Source organism: Squalius cephalus (assembly GCF_949319135.1).
Source record: "Squalius cephalus genome assembly, chromosome: 15".
NCBI lineage: Eukaryota > Metazoa > Chordata > Actinopteri > Cypriniformes > Leuciscidae > Squalius > Squalius cephalus.
The window spans coordinates 21,619,411-21,641,563 of record NC_137136.1 but is presented as its reverse complement, the minus strand read 5'-3'; the positions used below and the strand labels follow the sequence as shown (position 1 = coordinate 21,641,563).

Genomic DNA, 22,153 nt, shown 5'->3' with positions numbered 1-22,153 from the left:
CTTCAGAGATATTTTACAGGAAAAAAATTCTAGGGGTGCCAATAATTGTGGCCAACGTGTTTTAGATAAAAATATTTATTTCATATATATATATATATATATATATATATATATATATATATATATATATGAATGAAGAGTTCAGATGCAAAAGCCTCTAAATGCCATCTGAAATTTTCTTCAAGAATTATTTTATCAAGCTCGTATATTTAAGTTCAGTAATTTCACTTAAATGACTATGAATAGGTCATTTTCATTGCCATTTAAGTCAAATTACTGAACTTAAATATACGAGCTTGATAAAAATGATAATTCTAGAAGAAAATTTCAGATGGCATTTAGAGGCTTTTGCATCTGAACTCTTCATATATATATATATATATATATATATATATACACACACACACACATTTTTTTGTATGTACATTTATAATTGGCAATACTTGAAAATGTCTAGTTGGGTAGGGACTTTAGTACATGACAATATAAAATTCAATTTAATTTTGGAAATAAAAATTATATCAAGCTTTTCTAATATACAGTAAATGGTTATATATATTAGAAAAGGTTCATGTAATATATTACCAATTATAAATGTGAGATAAGATTTGTTTCCAAAGATAAATTGTCTTTTTATATTGTTGTACTACAGCCAAAGCAAGTGATTAATGTATCCTCTATAAAAATAATTTCATCCCATTCTATTTTAGGAAATAAAATATAACAATTTGTAATACCTAAACATATAACAATTTTAACCTAATTTGCATTTTTTCCCCCCCTTACCTGAAGAGATAATAAATGCATAAACTCGATTTTTTTAAAATTCAAATGTAATTTTATAATTCTAAATAAATATTAATACAATAATGGTAAATAAATGATTGCAAGTAGTTCCAGAGCAGCTTTTTGGAAGTAGTGGGAGCCATTTTCGTCACCCAGGATCAAACACAGCAGCGTGTTATTGCTGGACGCTGATGAACAGACACTATTTCTTCAACACATAGGCATTAGGTGATAAGAAAACCAAGCCTTATTTTTTTTTAGAAAACAGTTTATTTTATTTTAAAATGTTTTTACACTCAGTATGACAATGTGCTTGCACAGTACTTACAGTGGAGTGGGGTGAGACTCCTATTTGCACATTAAAAAAAAAAAGATTCAAAGTCTTTCTACAGAGAAAGCAAAGGAAAAACAAACCATAATGACACCCCAACCTTTAAAACTCAACCCAATAAACGGAGCAGTGGGATAGTGCGGAATTCTGCTTGATTTAGGAACAACGGAGCTGCACCGGCGGGGCGGAGGACTCAGATCTAGTTGCATCCTTCTAATCCCGTTTTCCCAGTCTGGTATATTACACATATTTACACAAGACATTGTGGACCTTGTCTCTGCTAATGGTCTCAAAAACTAAATCTCAATATATTCACATATAAAGCAATATAATACATGTCTTGAAACAGATTTAATGCAGGTTAATAAGGTGGGGTGAATTAATTAATGGCCAGAGCTTATGGGATGGTAAACCTGATCAATCTATATGTGACGGCCACAAAAATAAGCTACAAACTGCCTGGAGGGCTTCACATATGCCTTTGTGACATGAATAAAAAAAGTTAATGTAAAAACAGTGAAAGACGTTGATAAAATATCATTGCTACATAACCTTCCCCCCAGTCGAGAAGAAAAATAAGACCAGGGCAAATGGGGTTAGATCACAGACCTGCACACTTCTATAGACTAAAATCCATAAAAACAATGCTGGGCGACCCATGGCCAGTAAGTCCAAAATGACTAGTTCTGTGGATAGTTGATCTGAGACATACCATAATCCTTAGCGTCTGTCTTTCTCCTACCCTCTATCCTCGACTAATATCAGCGAGGAATCGGGACCTTCGGCGGAGCAGGTAAGCTAATAAAAGCCCTTGGTAACAACTACAGTAATGGTGTGGGGATTTTAATGGTCCACTTATTCTTTTTTCCCCCCTCTATAGTTTAGGATGATCCTCTTCTCCAAATTGATGAGACTTGCCTTAGAGATAATTTGAGAAGACAAAAAGATCTTGGAAAGAGTCTGTGTAGCACCCATGGATTGCGTCCTCCGCGCTTCATACCGCAGCAGTTCATCTCATCATTAAAACATCCCCTGCGTGGGACGGCTCAGGCAATGCCCCTTCCCAGAGCAGCATTTACGACATGGTTAGAGGGTCAGTGGAATAAAACAACAGGACTCGCGCTTGAGCCGCCCTGTCCCGACGCACCAAAACTGTTCAGGCCAGGGGTGTTCGGTTGGAAAGAGCTACCAGGAGATTCCTGGAGTTGCTTCAGGCTAGTAAGTCCAGCTCAGTGTCTTCCTTGGGTCGGTACACAGAGCCAAACTTCTGCATGTACTTCTTGATGTACTCCTTGGTCTTGTGTTTGACGTTCTCATTGCATTCAAGATCTTCAGGGTTCTTGCAAGACTTCAGTTCCTTGTTCATCACCCCATGAGTCAGCTGTGAGCAGACACACACACACACTCAGGTTTAGAGATGTAAAATAAATCACATCTATTAACATCACATGCAGCAATCCAATGACATCATAATAAAATACTTCAGTAAGCACATCATTTGCTCCCCCTTATGCCATCCCAGATCTATATGACTGACTTTTTCAAATGAACAGAGATTTGAACAAAAATGATCAATTACTTGTGAGTCCATATAGTAGACAGATCGCTCATAAATATCTAAATAAAAAATAACCATGGGCAGAGAGTGGCATAGGCTTATCCTTCCCCTGGCCATGGACTTGAAGCTGGCGTGGAACCAGCTGCTGCTTCTGATTGATTTTAAAGGGAAAAGCTGCTCATAACTGCTGGTCTAGGATCAGTTTCTACGTAATAACAGCATAGCATATTGGTAATCTGGCAAACGATTCAGTGCATATCTGTGTTTACGCTATGAAGAACGTCAAATGTTTCTATTTACAACGTGTTTTTGCAGCATTGAGCAATGTAGCCAATCACAGGCATTTCTGTTGATTTCTTAATAGCAATGGCCAATAAGGGGTCTTTAAAGTTAGAATCAACTCACAGCTCAAAGCAGGAGTTTTTGTCCAGTGCTGAGTTCTGCTCACTCCCAAATCCTCTCGTTATTACGAAGTATAGAAAGACATAACCAGCTTTATTGATTATAACGGAACTTCGTGAGATCGCGTCATCGAAATGAACTAAGATGAGTGACAGCTTTTTAGTGATTATAAAGGGACTGATCTTTGCCCACTTTCAAGGCAATATAAAATCAGTTCAGAATTCGAATACATCTTCATGCTTGACCAGCAGCCACATACACCCAGCAAAGTTTCGGGAGTGCCATCCTCTAAATTCATGTATTTGAGCAATTATTATTGTCATGTATACATGATTTATCTTATTTCCGACAATAAAAAATTGGCTCAATTAATTGGGTGGACCAACCATCAATCTGAGTGGGCCAGTGTCACTCTGGCCCTTGTGTAGCCTCAACACTGCCTCTGACACGGGTCGAGTCTGATAATAGTAGCCTCAGGTCCCGGGTAATTTAAAATAAATGTGGAATTCTATTAAACTATCCCAACCTTGCACACAGAAGGTTATATGTAGGCTTTGTAGGCTATGTAATATATATATTACATAGCTACAAGATCCATCAGGAAACGCCACAGGTCACTGCATCTTCATGCAGGGTTTTTCTTTTGTGTGCAGAAGCGGTTCACCAGAGCGGAGGTAAATAGTGTTGCAGTCAACACTAGCGGATCTGTGATTTATTAGGCTATCCATTTAATTTTTGTCACGCCATCGACTTTATTTTTCCAATCCACTGGTCACAATTAAAAGATTTGAAATTCTGGCCGAAATTCAAAAATCACTTGTCTGCACTGGGCAGGCTACAATATAAAGTAATAATAAATAAGTAAATAAATAAATGAAAATGAATGGAGCAGTTGGCCAAATCAGTCGCAAGGTCACAGGGATTTCTCAGAGCTCCCGATGGCCAGTCTGGGCCTGAATGGTGCATGTGGTGCTGCAGGCTGTGCACACGTCAATGCCGTTTACGTTCTGTCGGATTTGAAAAATTGCCGTTGAGTCGGGTCTGATGTTATGGGGTCTGTCTTGGATCGGGATTTTCTTTTCTTTGTTTTTATTTATGCAAGCCGGGTTCGGGTAAGAAGTGATGTGTGTACAGATGTTTGGACCAGAGAAGACCTCTACTTCTTGCCTGAGTTTCACAACATGCTTACATTATGCTTCACAACATGCTTACATTATGCTTAACAACATGCTGACTTTTCAGTCACATGAATAAATGTATGACAGTTGGCTGAAAGCAGTGATTTATAGCTTAAAAATTTGAAAATATAAGTATTTTTCTCACACACCCCTATCGTTTTGCTTCAAAAGACATTGTTTCAATTTATCAATTGGGAGGGATGCATGACATGGACTCACAGAGATGGAGTACTTTTTTAAAAATATGTTTTTTGTTCATCTGAAGAAAGAGTTTTAAAAAATCTGGGACGGCATGAGGACAACAATTGAAATTTTTGGGTGGAGTATCCCTATTATTGGGTGGACCACAAAACCAGTCTTATGGGTAATTTTTTTTAAATTGAGATTTATACATCATCTGAAAGCTGAATACATAATCTTTCCATTGATGTATGGTTTGTTAGGATAGGACAATATTTGGCCGAGATACAACTATTTGAAAATCTGGAATCTGAGGGTACAGAAAAATCGAAATATTGAGAAAATCGCCTTTAAAGTTGTCCATTTCTATTGGCGATAGTGCTGCATCCATTCACAAAAATAAATGTTTTATATATTTAAGATGGGAAATTTACAAAATATCTTCATGGAACATGATCTTTACTTAATATCCTAATGATTTTTGGCATCAAAGAAAAATCTATAATTTTGACCTAGACAATGTTTTGTTGGCTATTGCCACAAATATACCCGTGCAACAAAAGACTGGTTTTGTGATCCAGGGTGACATATTTTCAAAAGCAATTAGTCGGTAGGATGGTTTATTTGTTCATGTATTAAATGTTTCATTCATTATATTTCTTTTTACAGTGTAATTTTTAATCAAAATGTCTTAACTGCATCTTACGGTGAAATGACAGACTTATCTCTGGTAACACACACCAGACTTCTCCAATCATTTAGTCCCGCTTTACCCCATTCCTTTATTACAATCAGCTAAAAGCTTGTATTCAGATCTGCCTCCATTCAATCAACAACTGATGTATTGAAACATTTTTTTTCTTTTCGATAATCCATTTCACACGGATGTATGTCACAGACGTAGAGTCAACTCTTTTCTTCTGTATTGTTTCACAGTTTTAAAAAGCCATAAAATAAAAAGGTGCAAGCCATAGATGTCTATGCTTGCGTAGCGATGCACGTGCTTTAACAGGTCTTATCTGAGCATTTAAAAAGACAGACATAAATGCTTTTTTGCAAAAAGAATGTTATTTGTCTGTTTTTAAAAAGCATAAAGACACACACATTACCTTTCTAGCAAGATGTTTGAAGTCTTCTGTGTTACTGATACGGCCCAGCTTGCAGTCTGGCTTGCGGTACGGATTAAGGCATTGCACAATAAACTGTGACATCTGAAGAGATAAGCAGGAGAAATTGAAAGGTTAGACGAGTCGGACACACATGAGCTACTGCTAGAACAATTTGGTAAAAAAACCCAGGAGAATCTCAAGCTCACCTCCTTGCGGAAGACTTCTTTGCTTTTTTTGGCCAGCTCACTAGACGTGTCTGCCTCGGCGGTCTTTGTAGAAAACTGTGCAAAGGGGTCAAACAAAAGCCAACGCATGAAAATAAATAGTGAATTCTGACAATTTGTTTGGAATATAAAAAACACTGACGGTTTATTTGACATATTACTCATGTAAGTGTATCTAAAAATTGTTTTAACATTCTTTTCCAAAACATACTTGGGAGACTAAATTCTGCAACAAACAACATTAAACACTGTAACTCCCAGAGTCCCCTTAGGTAGCCGATATGACATAAATGAGAAAAATCAATGCCAAGAGTGTCACCTCATTGTCCCAAAAAGAAATCCAAAGGGCAAATCAGTGCACATCAAACAAAATGCTGACATACTGACAACAGACAACTAAACCCATTGGTAACGATATCTGTTAAAAGTTTAATAGTTATGATATTTTGAAGTCTAAAATGAAAGGACGATTGCTGAAAAGACAAAAGAGATTCTGCAAAGCTTGAGTCCCAAACAAGAAACCACACATAAATGAATGCAGTTTCAACAGCTGGGTTTGATTAGTATCAAAGAGAGCCAGAGAAAACACCAGCGAGAGAGCGAGAGAGAGAGAGAGGAAAGAAAAGAAATGCAGAGTGGGTAATGAGGGAGAGAAGACTTTAGTGAATGACAGACCAAGATGGTTGTGACCTTTGAGTTGACGTCTTTAAAACAATGTTTACTGTAACTTGTTTTTGACTTTGTTTTAATTTGGTTTGGCCCGGTCATACCTCTCGTTTATTTGCATCAGATAATGTCTTAGAAGCCAAAGCCTTTTAAATGCTGAGGGCAAATCTAAGTGCTCTAAGTGTTTTCTTTAAAAAAATCCAAATAGCTTTTCTCTATTTGGATGAGCCGCATCTGCGAACCATTCCATCCTTGATGACTGGAACAACATCTTCAATTATCCAGAGAGGCAAGGACAGTCTCAGGCCCAACATGCATGTACTTAAGCGAACACTAAAAAAAGCACTTAAGCTCTAAGTCGATACTAAATCAATCAAATATAAATGAATAAATAAATAAATAAACAACACCAGTATTTTGACAGTATTGCGTACTTAATTTGGTACCAAAACAGTCTGAATGCACCTCTTGGTCAAACATTTTTTATATCGATACCTTGACTTCGATACCGGTTCATGAACGATACTTTTTTCGATACCAATGAAATCTGTTTTAACAAGATAACATTAGCCTACATATAACCTAACTTAAAAAAAACTTTGGTTTTATTTTTTTATAGTTTGTTGACTATTTTTACAGACTCAAAGACTAAGCCACTGGGGAGTGGAATATATGCCCCGTGCTCAAGCGCAGCACTCGCAAAAGTAGCCTAATGGTTATCAATGTGTCTGGAAAAAATAGCAAGGAGATATTTTAATGTTGGCTGCAAAGATGAAGTTGACGTTGCGGGCTCGTCATCTCCGCAGTATAGTGAACCTGTGAGCGCCTTTTTCGTTTGGATTACATAATCAGGAAGTATTTGTTTTCAATTCGAATTGGTTCGTTTAAAAGTAGACATTTCAAGCTTTCTATATGCCTATTTCTCATGTCTGTGAGGCAAGAAGCCTATAACGCCGAGTTTCAATTCATTTGTGACGCGCTCCAGTTCTTCTTGCAGTCAAAGATGGAGCAACTTTCTGCTCTTGAGTTTATTCCGTGCACTCATCAGTGCTTCATCAGATTTGTTGTATTGCCTGTCTTGGCAGCAATTATCTTGTCACAAATATTGATTAATGCGCTGTTGGCATCGTGCCTGGTGAAATGTAGCCACACTTTTGATCTTTTACATCGATGGGGGTTGGGGCACTTACAAACTACAGCCTCACGTGTGAGCCACGTCTCTTGGCGTTACCGGCGTTAAACTAGTGTTTTTCCTAGATGCATCGCCACAGACAATCATGCTGCATGCTTATTGGCTCACTGACGTTGACGAGATTAACCCCTTAGGTATCGAAAATTGGTACCGAACGACAAGACATTTTTTGATACTCGATGGTGTCGAGGCAATTCGGTCCGTGCCTAAAAAGTATCGAACTCGATACCCAGCCCTAATAAAACTGGTTTATGTACCAATATATAAATACATAGAAAATGAAGGTTGACCAGATTTTGCCGATACAATAATAATGTGTTTAAAGAAAGGCAATAAACTGATTATTGTGACAAAACTAGCAAAATCTATATACTGAATGCACTAAAACAACATTCTTAGTCTTTCTGTCTTGGAGGCAGCCCAGAGAGCCCAACTAAGTTTAAATGAAATGCCAATTTTTTTTGGAAAATTTAAAAATAATAACATTTTTGGATCATGTTCACAAACATTTCATGCCCCCCAGATTATTTTGTTGTATGGATATCTGAACATGCAATATGATCTTTCAATATGAAATTTCTTTCATATCTTTCAAAAGAAAGAATAGACCCTCTGCTTTTAAACAAAAAAAGCTGTTTTATTCTAGTCAAAGACATCCAAATCGCGTTTTTATCAAATACATCCAGATCGGACTTAGAATGATGATCTAAACACAGATCGAGTCCATCAACACCCCTAATGTTTGCACAGTCCTGTAGCTCGTCCTTGGTCGACATTTCATTCGGTAACGTTAGGCAGTTTTGATTTATATGCCGTTTAATGTTGATGAACGCGTTATTTTACATATGCATATTTTATATGATATCGCTTGATTCTGCTGCTTCTTCGTCTGTGTTTTGATCAGGAGATTCTGTACTCTTTTAGAAGATGTGTCATAGCGCCCATTTTGAAAACACGGAAAGCCAGAAAATTCCCTCAATGGCGGGGAAGTGTTGTCTCACAAATAACGGAAATTTCAGTCGATGGCGGGGAAAGAGATCATTTAAAAAAAATAAGTGTGTTCTTTACCGTATTATATGCAAATACATATTATGACAGGCAGGTAGGACATCCTATTATTGCTATCGGACCGAATGCAATGATTGGACACACATTTTTTGGTCCTGAGACTTCCACAGACGATATATATACACATCTTTTAATATTTAGACCACTTCTATTATTGATTGCTATCAGGATGTGAAGAGTGTTTCAACCAGTAGAAAAAAAATTGTTTATGAAAAACGTAGCCTACTGTACCTTTAAGACAACTTAATGCAACTAATGCAATTATTAACTCCTATGCATGTGAAATGAGTAACAAATGTCCCAAGTTGCTGATCTAATATGTAATCATGGACAGGCATCTGTTAATGTATTTATAGTGGTGATGTCAACACTGTAACAATTTCTGAATTATCCGTTTTTGCGGTTTCGTTTTAGTAGATGATCTGGGTGTTATTAAAGAAGAACATTTACCATATTTCTAACTCAAGGTTGATGAAAATCCCAAGATTTTTCCCTTTAAAGCATCAGGAATTGTTTAATACCTTTGAAGGATTTTCATCATATGTGGGCGTCCCAAGGTCCATCTCAGCCTCGTGTTCTAGACTGCCTTCCTCTGTAGTCCCATCCCAGCTGGGAGGATCCCACTGTGTTTGCCTGAAAGAGAGAGAGCACATGAAGCAATTACAATAGGACAATGGAAGACATAGTCTGTCTGTGATGTCGTAACTCAATAAATCAATCCATGCTGATGTCGTCAAGCTTAATTGAATAAAAGGAGGTTTGATTCTTGAAGTTTTAATGATGTACAGACTGCTTGTTTAATAAGGACCATTCATACCTGGTGATGATGTGGTAGTAATAAATTCTGCCCTCTGGGTCTCGCGCCACTTTCCAGCTGGGAGGCAGGATAATGGTTTTAGGTTTGGGAGGGGAAGGAGGCGGCAGGTCAATGATGCTGTTGGGTACGATCATTTCCTGTAGTGAATCACAGTTCAGGGGAGGTTAGTCAGAATGTTGAGATTCCTGGAACCCTGTTTATAGTCTATAAAACACTAATTACAAGCTGTCTAACAGGACCATGATAGTATTTTATAGACTATGTGACCACATTCATTAATATTTAAGAGTAATAAACATATAGCTTATAGTTCTGTATCAAATTTACACGTATCACACTGAATCAAACCCGCATTACAACTTGAAGACACAAATCTCCAAGTTCCTGTCTTTCAGATTTTTAATTAGCATGTCTTTAAAATAGTTTTTCTTTCATCTCTATATTTTCATTTATGCTTGTTTTTTTTTTTCAATAAACAGGAATAGCTTGTTCAAGTCATCTTATTTTGTTACTGGTTATAGAACGCATGTGGATTTTTTTTTTTTTTTTGACTAATCGATTATTCATTTATGAGTTAAATTAGACTACAAATGAATTCTTAGTCCTTACATGTCTTTATGATTACCAAGAAGGAATGCTTAAAAAGAAAGTAGGAGTAAGAGAGAAAGAGAGAGAAAGAGTAACAGCACCCTCGTCTGGTGACAGGCATGACTTGCATACCTGTTGAACTGTCTGAGAGGTGACAATGGTGGTGACGGTGCCTCCCTGCTGCACTACCACACCCTGTGGATGACCCGTGTACACCTGCTGCCCATGCAAGTAGTTGGCAGCTGGCTCAGTGTATGTCTGTACACAACCACAAACAACAGTATGCCATTACATGCTACTTGTTAAGTGTTCACTCTTCAAAAAAAACCCAAAAAACACCACCGAGTACATGAAGAAGTTATGCCCTGAGCTGTCATTGGGTTTAGGTATTGCATGAGATGTCAGTTATATACTCCTGTGTGACAGTCATGACTTTCATATCTCACAGCACTGGTCCCATGAGTGATCATTTCCCAAGGGACAAAATCGAGTCCTGCCTATCATTTTTTTTTTCTCATTCGTGAAGTGGTTTCAGATCCACGTCACAATAGCGAAGAAAAATGGTTGCAAATTCAGTTTCATGCAGACTTTAAAATAAAGTCAGTTACAATCTTTTTTCTTTTTTTTTCAGTCTAGCCTAACAAAAGTTGTTTTGAGATCCTTTACCCTCCCCGTAAGGATATCCTGTCTCTAGCCACTAACATAAACGGTTCGTGTTTCAAAACCAGCATGTTTCCAAATGAAACTGATCTGAAGACAGATATTTTCTACCATATTGTGGGGTACATGCAGGTAAAACAGATTATTGAAAACAAGAAAATTGTAAGAAGTTTAAGTAGACTAAATGATTAGAAAATTCTAACAAGAGAAATGCGTTATTTCACTGTAAGATTATTTTCAAATCAAGTAGAATCGTTTACTGCAAGATCATTGACATGCATTTAGAAAACAGATGGGGTTGTGCAAAACCAGTTTTATCAAACAAGAACTGCCTTTTCTTTGATGTAAATGCACAAATTTGTGCAGCGTCATAATGTTTAAATTACGAATCCATACATTCTGGCCAACACATAAAACTAAATGCTTTAAATCTCTAGGCTAAAGCTCCAAAATTAATTTAGGCATTACATTATAATGTACAGTATAAAATAGGATTTTTATTGTGGTATTTGCTAAAGATTACCACTTATTAAATGAGAATAATATTATTAAAGGTAATCTAAATGTAAAAAATAGGGGAAACTAGCAATATATTAAAATAAGATCTGTAATATCTGCTATTAACCAATATTGTACAGATATTTTTTTCATCCCTAGTTTTTTTTTCTTTTGCATGTACAATGTTTAATTTGTAAAATGTCTCATTTGCTATCATTTTATGGAATAGCATTGCATCATATTTTGTATTTACAAAAATACCTCTCTGCTCTCTAGATATCTACAATGAAAAACATTTACCAGTTGACCACTATGTGAGAATAATGATTAAAAGGGAAGTACTGGTATCCAACCTGTATGACAGGAGTGCTGGTTTGCGGGTAGCCAGCAGGAATGCTATAGATGGTCTGGCAGGGCTGGCCCTGATAGTAGATGGCCGTCTGAGGCTGTGCCGTGGTAGAATACTGCTGGGTGGGCTGCGTCTGCACCGTGACCGCCTGCTGTGTGTTGGGGTCCCAGAGCGTGGTGTAGCCCTGCTGACTCTGGACCTGCGTGTTGGCTGTTTGTGCAGGCACCGACAGGATGGCCACGCTCGGGTCCTGTGCTGGCACAGCAGGCTGGATGAACTGCTGAGTCTGCGTGCCAGAGGAAAGCTCCAGAGAGGCAGAGATATGTGCCAAGCTGGAGGCAGGACAGGCCTGGGTGGTGGTGGAAGAAGAGGGTGAAGCTAGACCGAGATCTGATATGATGGGCTGAGTAGGTGTTTGTTCGAAGGGACCGGCAGCTGGGGTGACACAAAGAGGCTCTACAGGAGGTGTGGGCAGGAGCACTTTTCCTGCATTGGGATTAGTGGGATCCACATAGGTCTGGATAGGGTATCCAGGTGGGTAGGCCATGAAGCTTGGACTGGAGGTGTAAGCCAGTGGGTTAAACGGAAGCGTCTGTAATTGCTGTTGCTGTTGTTGTTGCTGTTGCTGCTGCTGCTGCTGCTGTTGTTGTTGTTGCTGCTGCTGCTGTTGTTGTTGTTGTTGTTGTTGTTGCTGTTGTTGCTTCTGTGCTTCACGCTGAGCCATTTCCTGTTCAAAGAGCTTTCGTCGTTCCTCAGTGGACAGCTTGTTACGAGACTCTTTGGTGTGGGGTTTCTTCTTACTGCTGTTGGCCTGCTCATAACTACAGAAAATAATACAAGAAGATCTAAGTGCCGGTAACCAGACTTTGAACATCTCTCATGTCTTTTTAAGGAATAGTTTGTCTGAAAATGAAAATCATGTTTCATGTTGTTCCAAACACTTTATCTAGGAAAGAATGAAACTTGTACAAGTTTGGAACAACATGAGGGTGATTAAATCATTACAGAATTGTAGGCATTTGTTTTATTGTGCCGTAAATCTTACCGGTCATCGTTTCTGCGGCCCCTTTCATAAGCTGAAGGTGGAAGAGGGGAAGTGGAGCCTCGTCGTCTTTTCCTATCTGCACTGCGAAGGGACGATCTCTCTCCATCCCTCTCCCGTTCCCGTTCCCGCTCACGGTCCCAGTCCCGTTCACGCTCCCAGTCTCTGTCCCGGTCTCTGTCTCGATCCCGATCACGTTCCTTCTCTCTTTCCCGCTCTCTCTCTCGACTGCTCGAAGGAGTGCGAGGGGTCATCAGGGCTTCCCGATCACGACTGCGATCTGTTAGAGGAAAACAATGGATCAGAGGTCATTACAAAAAAGTATGAAATGGTTTAAATTAAACTGGGTAGGATAAGAGTATGATGCGTTCTTGACCTACCATTTGACTCTTTTTCAACCTGGCTCTTCTTTGGTATCCTGTAAACCTCCTGAGAGTGAAATAAAACAGCTTGTTTATTTGTGATCCATCATTATCTAGTCTTCAAGTACACTATTTCTTTTAAAGGGTAACTCTCGCCAAAATGCAACCTAGGGTCTTTTTGTTAATCTACCCGAGGCAAACTTTCGTTTAAAAGCATAATTAGAATGGAAACGTCACTTTTAAGCTCGAGTTCATGTGTAGAGCCCCTGGTGATACTTCGAGCAAAGTTTCATGTCGTGTCGAGCCTTCTTAATGTTTTAAAAATAGTGATTTTTGATGCTATCATAGTAGTGCCCCCAAGCAATTTGGAACTACAACTACAATTGAAAAAAATTCAATGCACGGGTGCGACCTTAGCATACAGAGTAAATGTGGTTAGAAAAATCAGACGTAAAAATGTTTTTAAAAAGTGTACTCCCGGCTTTTCTAGTATTGGCTTTAGGTTAAACGCTACCTCAAATGATCAGTCCCACTGTATTGTACTTAAAAATTACAGCATTACTAAAAATACAGGTATTAGTGAGAACCAAAAAGAATCAGTATTTGTACTTGGCCTCCCAAAAAACTATATCTGCTTTTAACAAATCTTAGTCTTGCCTTTAAGTCTTTCCAACTGTCCAGCAGCCGGGCGGCCATGTCACAGATATCAGAAGCCCGAACTTGTGGCTCCTGACTGCGCTCGCTTTCGACGTCAGAAACGCCTTCCTCCTCATCTTGAGAGGGCGTACCCACTGCAGCACCCTCGGCTGGAACAGCCACAACAGCCAGGGCCGATGCATCAGCAGACTCAGCAGCTACAACAGCCTCTGATGATGTGTTTTCAGTAGAAACAGTAGCAGAAACAGGTGGAATGGTCTCCAAAGAGACAGATGGAGATTCTGTAGGTGTGCTCTCTATGGCAACAGCTGTAGAATCAGAGGTTACACTCTCCATTATAACTTCTGATGGTTGCGTGGGTGTGATTTCTGCCATGCTACAACTTTCATTCCCTTCAGAGCTGCACTGTTCAGAAGATGCATTCTCCACCTGGGTCTCAGTGACGGGAGTTTCCACATCAGCAACTACATTGTTACTAACGTCTTGTGCAGATGTGGTGTCTGTGACTGAGGGGACACTGTCTTCAACGGTCACTGACTCTGTCTGGATCTCTGATGGCTCCTCACTCTTGGTCTCTTCCACCATCTTCTCATCCTCTTGTTGTTCTTCAGGCTTACAGATGAGTTGTTCTTCAGGTTCTTGCATTACAAGTGTCTCTCCCTCACTGACAATGGCCTCTGGTATTGAAAGTGAGATTTCTACAGTTTCAGGGGGTTCCTCTTTCAATCCTGCCTCAAGCTCAGCTTGACTTTCAGAAGGTGCTTCAATGCTTTCTACTTTCACCTCCCTTTCAATCGTGGCTTCCAACCGTGAAGCCTCATCCTCCATCTCTTCCTCTTCCTCTTCCTCCTCTTCTTTTCCATCTGAAGCTTTACTAGCATCGGACAGTGCGCTGTCCAGACTGTTTTCACTGATGATCTTCAACCTACGATAGACAGCTCGCTTGGGAGTGTCCCCGTCCAGCTCAGTGGCCAGCTTGGCCGGTGGACCATCAGGAGTGTTGAGGGGCGTTTGGGCACGGGAGGTGCTCTCACTGGAGTAACCATCCTGTTCAGCCGGTTGGCTGAGTGGTCGGCTTTGAGCCCAGCGCTGGATAAACTGCAGCACTCGGCTCTCCTCCAGCATGTTCTTCGTTGAGATGGGTAGCACTGCCAGAGCCTTCATTATCTAAAAAATTTGCAACAACAACAAAAAAAACCTTAAAGAGGCTGCACCTTAAATTTCTATGTATGAGTTTAAAACTATACAGCCTTATTATAATTCAGCAACATTTACTAAAATATCAGGCCACAAGGAATTTCTAGAGTTTGCTAAAGGAACATAGCAGAAATATTGAACTTTTACCTCCATCTGTAGTTTAATGTTGTTTACAGAGTTGCTCTTAGCCTCAGAAAGTTCAACCATAAATATCCACAGCAGCGAGAGGCCGTGGTGATCCAAAAACTGCTTCAGGCACAAGGGATTCTGGGTATTCTGCACAGATGTGCAAAAAAACTCAGTAAGACCAGATATCAATCATTTTTAAATGCTTAACGCAAAAACATGCAGCAATATGTCGTCAAACACTGCAATGCTGTGCAATCTAATAAATCAAATTCATCTCAATGTGACATTGTTGTAGTTTACCTGGATGAGTTTAAGGCAGGTAAGTCGCTGCTCCATCGTCTCCACTCGCACCATTAGTCTGCAGAGTGCGATCACATCTTTCTCTCCACATAAGCCTTCTCCATTCTCCTGCAGAGCCTCCAGTTCCTCATCCAACTGCAGAACAACGTCAACCAGTTTAGACACTAGCGGCGTCACAGGGGAAATCTTTCTTGTTCTCGATCAAACTGTGACCGTAGCAAAAGCTCACTTCCAATTTTAAGTCATTTCAGTTCATGTACGAGGAGGATGTTTCCATATTATGCCAGAAATGAAGAGTGCTAGAGTGCAAACAAGCTAAAAAATCCTTAAAATGCAATTAGCTTGAATGCATGCAAAATATATTAGCCACGATATTTGTAGACTGGAACAGGCCCTGAAAGTCTCAGAGCAATTAACATGCAAGCAAGAACAAAGCTGACCCAATTCAACCACAGATCACTGCTCTGGTACTGCTGGTTTAAGATTACGCTTTGCCTACAACGGTTTGAAAATCTAGCAGGCCATGTTATTTGTGTCTAGCTTTAATTCTTCAAGCACAAATGTTGTGAGCTAACAATGTGTCTGAATAAATAACAGATTAATATCAGGAGGGACTTGACATGTAAAACACTTTCTGTCAATGCATGGGTTCATTCTGTCTTTCTCCTGTTATTTCCAAAAGCTGGATGTAGCACAATAATTAAGCCCTCTTCCTCACCGTGGTAAGTGCACTGTCAGTGTCTTTCTTCCGTGAGCGTTCCTTCTGTTTCTTCCCACCTGCTGCTCGGACACTGACCCGAGTCTCTCCACCAATTAAACCCCGACAGCTAGGAGCTCCACAGAAACACTTCTGGGCCTCTTTACTGGTTGACAGAAGGAGGAAGTTGTGACATTATGGTCAACATTTATGTTGTTTCATTTTCAAGAACAGTAAGGCCATATGTTATATAAATTATTTGAGCTTTTTTACCCATATCTTTGGAACTGATAATCAAAAGTGAGCTCTGTCCCAGCTGTCACAGCTTTGGTGGTGAAGAAGCCAACACGGAGCTGGCCATTAACAGTCCACTGCAAAGGGTGCAATGGATTAGAAATTCAAAACAAAGATTTTACATGGAAATCAAAGGCTCTAAGTTCCAGTAACACTTATTCCTACATGGGCAAAATCATGTAGGGATGTGCAAAACAGACACAATCAGAAGCATTTCTTAGCAATATGTGGATATATGAAACAGATATTAAGTTATAGAACAAATATGGCTAAATAACCATTTACTGCATGTTAGTAAGTAATCAAGTAGTCGTCCTTGATAATTGACTAATCATTTCAAGTGCACTTACTTTCTGAGTTTCGCAATTGGGTTCACAGCTATGATTCATGAAACGGGAACAGTTTCCTTTTAAAGTAGCATCAATTATCTGCAGACATAATGGAGACATGCTCATCAATACATTTTTTTAAACTTAATTCATGAAAGTTAGCAACAACACTTCTAATTCTCATCTTTTGCACCAATGACACTAACTCACCTCATTATTTTTCAAAGCCATGAAATAATAGTGAATGTTCTTGTTTCGTGCGTACTCCTTCACCCGTGCTTTAAATTCCCGGTGATCCAAAACTTCTCCGCAGTATTCTAAAACAAAGGTGTTCCTGGAAAAAAAAAATATATATAAATAGGTAACTTACATAAAAGACAAAAGCATATCTAATAAGCACTTGATAACTGAAGCAAATAGTACTTACGGCTGTAGGTCTTTGCCTGCTCGTAAACCCCAACCTTTGCTCTCTGTCAAAATTACCTCAAAGTCTGCATGCTGTTTCATTTGGAAGCGCCGGTTGGAGCAGTATGCCCCATTTAAACACCGGGAAGAACTTGAAAGAACAAGAAAAAGGAAAAAAATATATATATAATCATTTTGCCTTCCATGTTCTTTCTGCAAATTAGAACAAGTTGAACCAGTTGAAGATTCCAGTCTCAACAACCGCAATCTGCCAGTTATATAAAATAAGCCAGTAACATAAACACAATATATTAATTACAGTCTATCTCAACAGGTTCTCTCTGCTAGAAAGCAAATATTATGATGTAGTAGCAGGATATCTACCACTCAATCATCAGCAAGCGATTGAGGCAATCTTCCCCACATGCCATTATCCCTCGGGCTCGCTCTTCTCTTGAGAGGATAGCACACTCACACTGCATACGCTTGATGTCACGATGAGACTTACTCTTTTTGCTGCAAGGACAAAGATCAGATTTGATGAGCTTTAAGAAAGATCAAATTAAATGGACAAACACATAGAAAATCAAAAACAGTAGAGCATGGTGCTACCAACACAAAAAATATGAACTAATTTGCCAGGGACAAAAATGTGTGAAAAAAGGAAAAAATAGACACTTACCGTTCAGTCAGATACATATTTTCTTCGATGAGGTCAAAGTAGGGTGGCATTTTTTTCTGCTTTGCCTTTTCCCTCCACACAGATGGATCCCGGAAGTTGTTAAGACTGAGCAGTGGGCGCTGCACCTCTTGAATTTGATGGAAAGATTCCTTACTATCTTTCAAACTCCTTGAGTTCTCATCCAAACTATCCCTTTTACTGGTCAGACCGGGCTCAGCCTCATTATCTGATTCAGATTCAAAATCTTGACGTCTCTTCTTAGGTGGGCCCCTACCTCGATGAGGCTTTTGGTTGTCTTCTCGAGGGGCTTCTGAAATGTTCTGATTTTCTGTGGTGAAGCTGCAGTTGCTACTTATCTCATGGGCTTGAACAAATGGGGATGATCCTGAAAGATCAGCAGACAGGATAGATCCTTGTTTGATCCCTACTACCCTTCTCTCACTATCGTAATCATGGTCATTGGTCAGAGAGTCTGGATGGATCTGGTTAACTGAATTGTGATACTGAAAAGGCACATGTGTGTTGACTAGTCTGCTGGTTTCAGAGATGGCAGAGTGAGCCCATGGAACTTGTCTGTGAACATTATCAAACAGAGCAATTCCTGGCTGAGAAGGGCGTTCGGTGCCATGACTGCTGTCGGGTTGCTGAAATGTACTGCTGGGCTGCTCTGACTGATTGAAGTCCCAGGCCAAGCAATAACCCTTCCCACCGCTGAAGTCATTTGAGTCCCCATATTGCTGCTTTCCTCCCTTCCTTCCATTCCAGCTATCTGGTCTATCATGGTACTGATGGTGATCTGATTCGGGTCGCCTGCAATTCTTCTCAAAACTCTGAATAGAGGCTTGGTTTACCTGGGCACAGACATTTGGTCTTTCTTGGGCACCCCAGTTCTTGTCCACATGAGCACTGGTAGCCTCCGAATGGCTGGTGCTATCAATCATGTTGCTCTGCGATTGGTAGGAGACACCTTTAACATCTGGAATTGCAGCTTGTGCACCGGCCTTAAAAAGTGCAGCTGATGATTCTTCAAGCTTGGACTTATTGTTAAAGCCATAAGCAAATTCCCTATTAATGCTTCCATGTGTATCAGTCAGTTGCTGGCCAGAAAACACTGAGGACCCAGGAGACGGTTCAGTCAAATCATTTGTCTCAAGAGCAATGGTTGAATTTTTTGGCACAACCACCACAGAGTGCAACCGCTTTAAGGAGACCCGCTCGTCATCTGAATCAGAGTCCGATTCTTCACTCTCACTGTCCTCACTGTGGCATTTACCATCATGGTTTAAGGAATCAGGGTCTTGAGTTTCAGGCCTTGGTTTGTCTACCTCGATTTTCTCTTTACCAGTAGAGCGGCAATTAAGGGGAAGATCACTAAAAACCGCAGCATTTGTTGACTGAGGAATTTCAACATTCTGATTTTCTAATTCACCATGGGTATATTGGTTTCCAAGGTCAGATGTGTGGGGAATTACTTTGTGATGAGATTCAACTGAGATTTTGTCCTGTATTTGCCCTTCTACAGATTTTTCAAATGGTAATTCAGAATCCTGTTTCTGTGTACAAGATTCATCAGGGGTAGTATCATTGTTGAACTCTATTTGTTTTACTAAAATTACCTTTTTCACATCTGGATTCATTATTTTCATAGGACTTTGATATTCTGAAGTGACTTGACCAACAATGTCCCATCTGGATTTTTTAGCACTACCATCCTTTTTCAAAATCTCACTAGGTTGTTCAGAATTCACGCTAAGTTGCTCAGAATCATTTTCAAAAAGTTGAGCACTCGGTGTGACAGGTATATTGATTGTACTAATGCTTAGCGATGACCCATCCAATTTAGTGTTTAATTTCAAGCATCCTCCAGCTGGTAATTCTTTCACAGAAAGAGAAAGATGGTCTGCCAGTGATCCTACTGAATCCTGACTGGGAGAGTGGCCTACGCAAAATGACTCGGCCGGTCCTTCTGTCAGAGCTTCGCTTTGGATTGGAATCTCATCTTTTATTCCAGGTTTATCAGTCTCAGTGGAACTTCTAACTTCAAGGCTTCTACTTGTTGCGGAAGTGGATTGCTTCAAACTTTCAGTTGTCTTGTGACTCTCAGGGACATTTGTGCACTTTTCCAAACTACTAAGATCTTGGTTTGGAGGCTGATGTTCGGTTTGTTGATTTGTTTCGAACAAATTAACTTTGAGTGTAGCTTCATGCATCTGTTGAGAAATGCATTTAGATTTAGGCAGAGTACAGTTGTCATCAATTTTGTTGCATTCCTTCTGAGGAGTAACTGAACTGGGGACTAACTCTGACTGTTTTGTGTTATTATTGTCTGTTGATTGTCTCTCTGTTCCAGTAACATTATTTAAAGTCTTGTGATCCATTGAACCTGTTTTTTTGGATGATGAAGTCCGAGACCCAGATGATCTATCTGATCCTTGTGACTGATTTTTTTTTCTGTGCTCCTCATCAGAGTCAGAGCTGTTTTTATGGACCTTTTTCTCAGATGTTCGAGATGAGGTAGCTCGGTTGGAATTTGAGGTTTTAGCATTCATTTCCGATTTTGAGTGGGCACTGGATTTCCTGTGAACTGCTTCTGCTTCAGGAGAGCTCTTTCTATTGGATTCGGAATCACCAGCTTTTAAATTAGATCGTTCTGATTTTGAATGCGGTGTTCTTTTGTCTGACTCAGATGATCGAGAACAATCTGTGGGTTTTAAGTCCCTGTGGGATCTGGAGTGAGTGGATGATTTTGATTCTTTTTGTGAGCTAGAGTATGTAGAGGATCGGCTTGAGTCACTACCTCGAGTCCTTGTCCGCCGGTGGTCATCCTCCGAGTCAGAGCTGTCACGAGACCTGCCATCAGTTCGAGACCGCGAGCTTCTCCTTTCACGATGAGGAGAACTTCTATGAAACCTCCGCTCAGAATCATGGTAATGTGACCTTGACTGTCTCTCACTCCTTGACCTTTCAGATCTGGAATAAGAACTAGTTCGACAGCCTCGAGATCTGGACCGTGAGCGACTTTTGGTCCTTCTTCTGTCTCTGTCAGAACGAGATGATCTTAAAGACGTGTGCCTGGAGTCACGCTCAGACTTTGCCCGACTCGACCCCTTTTCATCTTCTTTCCTATCAGGCCTCGGCTTTTCTAATTCCTCTGTTTTGAAATTAGAGGATTTTTTCACTTCATTTATCTGGGATTCAAATTTTATTTTATTTCTGTGGTCACTAGATTTCTGGCTAGATGATGTACGAATGGAATCCCCATCAGACTCCGAACCTGGAAGTGTGCTTTCTGATCGTGGCTGGGATTTTCTGTTTTCCTCATGCTCAGAAATATTGGAAGAGTCCATATCTCCCTTCCCAATATGGGAAGAAACAGGACCTTTAAGGCATGAGTCTAATTTCTCCTGAGGGTTTTCCTCTTTGATAACTATTTCAGAGGAACTATCAATGACAGAGTTCTTGTGAGACTGTTGCACTGAGGTGTCGGTTTCAACCTTGGCTGAAGATCTAATTTTGTCTGACTCAGGTGGGACTACTGGCTCTGAAATATCTGCTGAGGCAATGCTGACAATGGAATTATCCTCAACAACAGTAACGCTGAGAAACTGTTTCTTAAAATGCATCTTTCCAAGAACATGTTTTGATTTGAGTGGGATGGATACTGGAGCAGGTGCAGTCTGGTTCTCCCCCACTGCTGGAGTACTTGTGTCCACATTCTTGGTTTCATCAGTCTGTCCTGCTAGATCTGTAGTAGGTACAGCTCCAGCTTGCAGTGGAGAAGAATGTTCACTTGCAGATTTCTCTGGGCTTGGTGGGGCTAAAAATACATTTTGACGTGGTTTCTTTGTCTGTGCAAAGCTAAAGGAGACCTTCTGTCGACCCTGTTCCTCAAGGTTTACCTTCGCCTTGTTTCCTTTAGGCAGGAGATGGTTAGTCAATACGACCCTGGGTGCAAGGCCTTTGAATATGACTTGCTTCGGGAGGCTTTCAACCTTGATCTAGTGATGCATATAAAAAAAATAGAATTTAGCATTTTATAACCATGTTGTGAGTATGTACATTTAACAAACAAAAAGATATCTAAACTTAAAAGACCTACCGAACAATCGTTTACATCTTCCCTGTTGTCAAATGAACAGCATGAAAGAAAGAAAGCAGAACATTAGTCCAATTTAAAATCTCATTTGAAAGAAAATGAACAACCTGCAGCCAGTTGCATAAACATAGCCATTATGTTAAGACTGTGTCTTAACCAACAAGCAATTAGTCAAATGGCAATCAGTATTTTTATGTAACAGGCAGCTATGAACAGTATTTAAAAAAAAAATATGACTAACTTGTTATACTAGTCATAGCAGTTTATACAACCAGCCCCTGCTGTGAAATAACATTATTTTATCCAAAACGTCAATGCCTAAAAGTTATAAAAAGGTCTATGACACACAATTATATG

The 22,153-nt window shown here is 39.7% G+C and overlaps 1 protein-coding gene across 2 annotated transcripts in view; it reads right to left on the bottom strand.

Annotated features, from left to right (window-relative positions):
• Positions 1-1,949: 1,949 nt before the first annotated feature.
• The window catches only part of setd2 (SET domain containing 2, histone lysine methyltransferase), a 28,878-nt gene continuing 8,674 nt past the window's right edge, over positions 1,950-22,153 (bottom strand). For both annotated transcript variants that reach the window (XM_079893952.1, XM_079893953.1), the window contains 20 exons: positions 21,800-21,821; positions 17,701-21,698; positions 17,403-17,534; positions 17,041-17,169; positions 16,824-16,947; positions 16,635-16,712; positions 16,264-16,361; positions 16,012-16,156; positions 15,294-15,428; positions 15,012-15,140; positions 13,668-14,834; positions 13,029-13,077; positions 12,652-12,928; positions 11,611-12,427; positions 10,232-10,357; positions 9,512-9,648; positions 9,216-9,327; positions 5,751-5,825; positions 5,545-5,646; positions 1,950-2,498 (listed from right to left, as the gene is read on the bottom strand). In XM_079893952.1, coding sequence (XP_079750078.1) covers positions 2,328-2,498; positions 5,545-5,646; positions 5,751-5,825; positions 9,216-9,327; positions 9,512-9,648; positions 10,232-10,357; positions 11,611-12,427; positions 12,652-12,928; positions 13,029-13,077; positions 13,668-14,834; positions 15,012-15,140; positions 15,294-15,428; positions 16,012-16,156; positions 16,264-16,361; positions 16,635-16,712; positions 16,824-16,947; positions 17,041-17,169; positions 17,403-17,534; positions 17,701-21,698; positions 21,800-21,821 — 8,023 coding nt within the window. In that variant the 3' untranslated portion in view covers positions 1,950-2,327. The remainder of the gene's footprint in view (positions 2,499-5,544; positions 5,647-5,750; positions 5,826-9,215; positions 9,328-9,511; positions 9,649-10,231; positions 10,358-11,610; positions 12,428-12,651; positions 12,929-13,028; positions 13,078-13,667; positions 14,835-15,011; positions 15,141-15,293; positions 15,429-16,011; positions 16,157-16,263; positions 16,362-16,634; positions 16,713-16,823; positions 16,948-17,040; positions 17,170-17,402; positions 17,535-17,700; positions 21,699-21,799; positions 21,822-22,153) is intronic.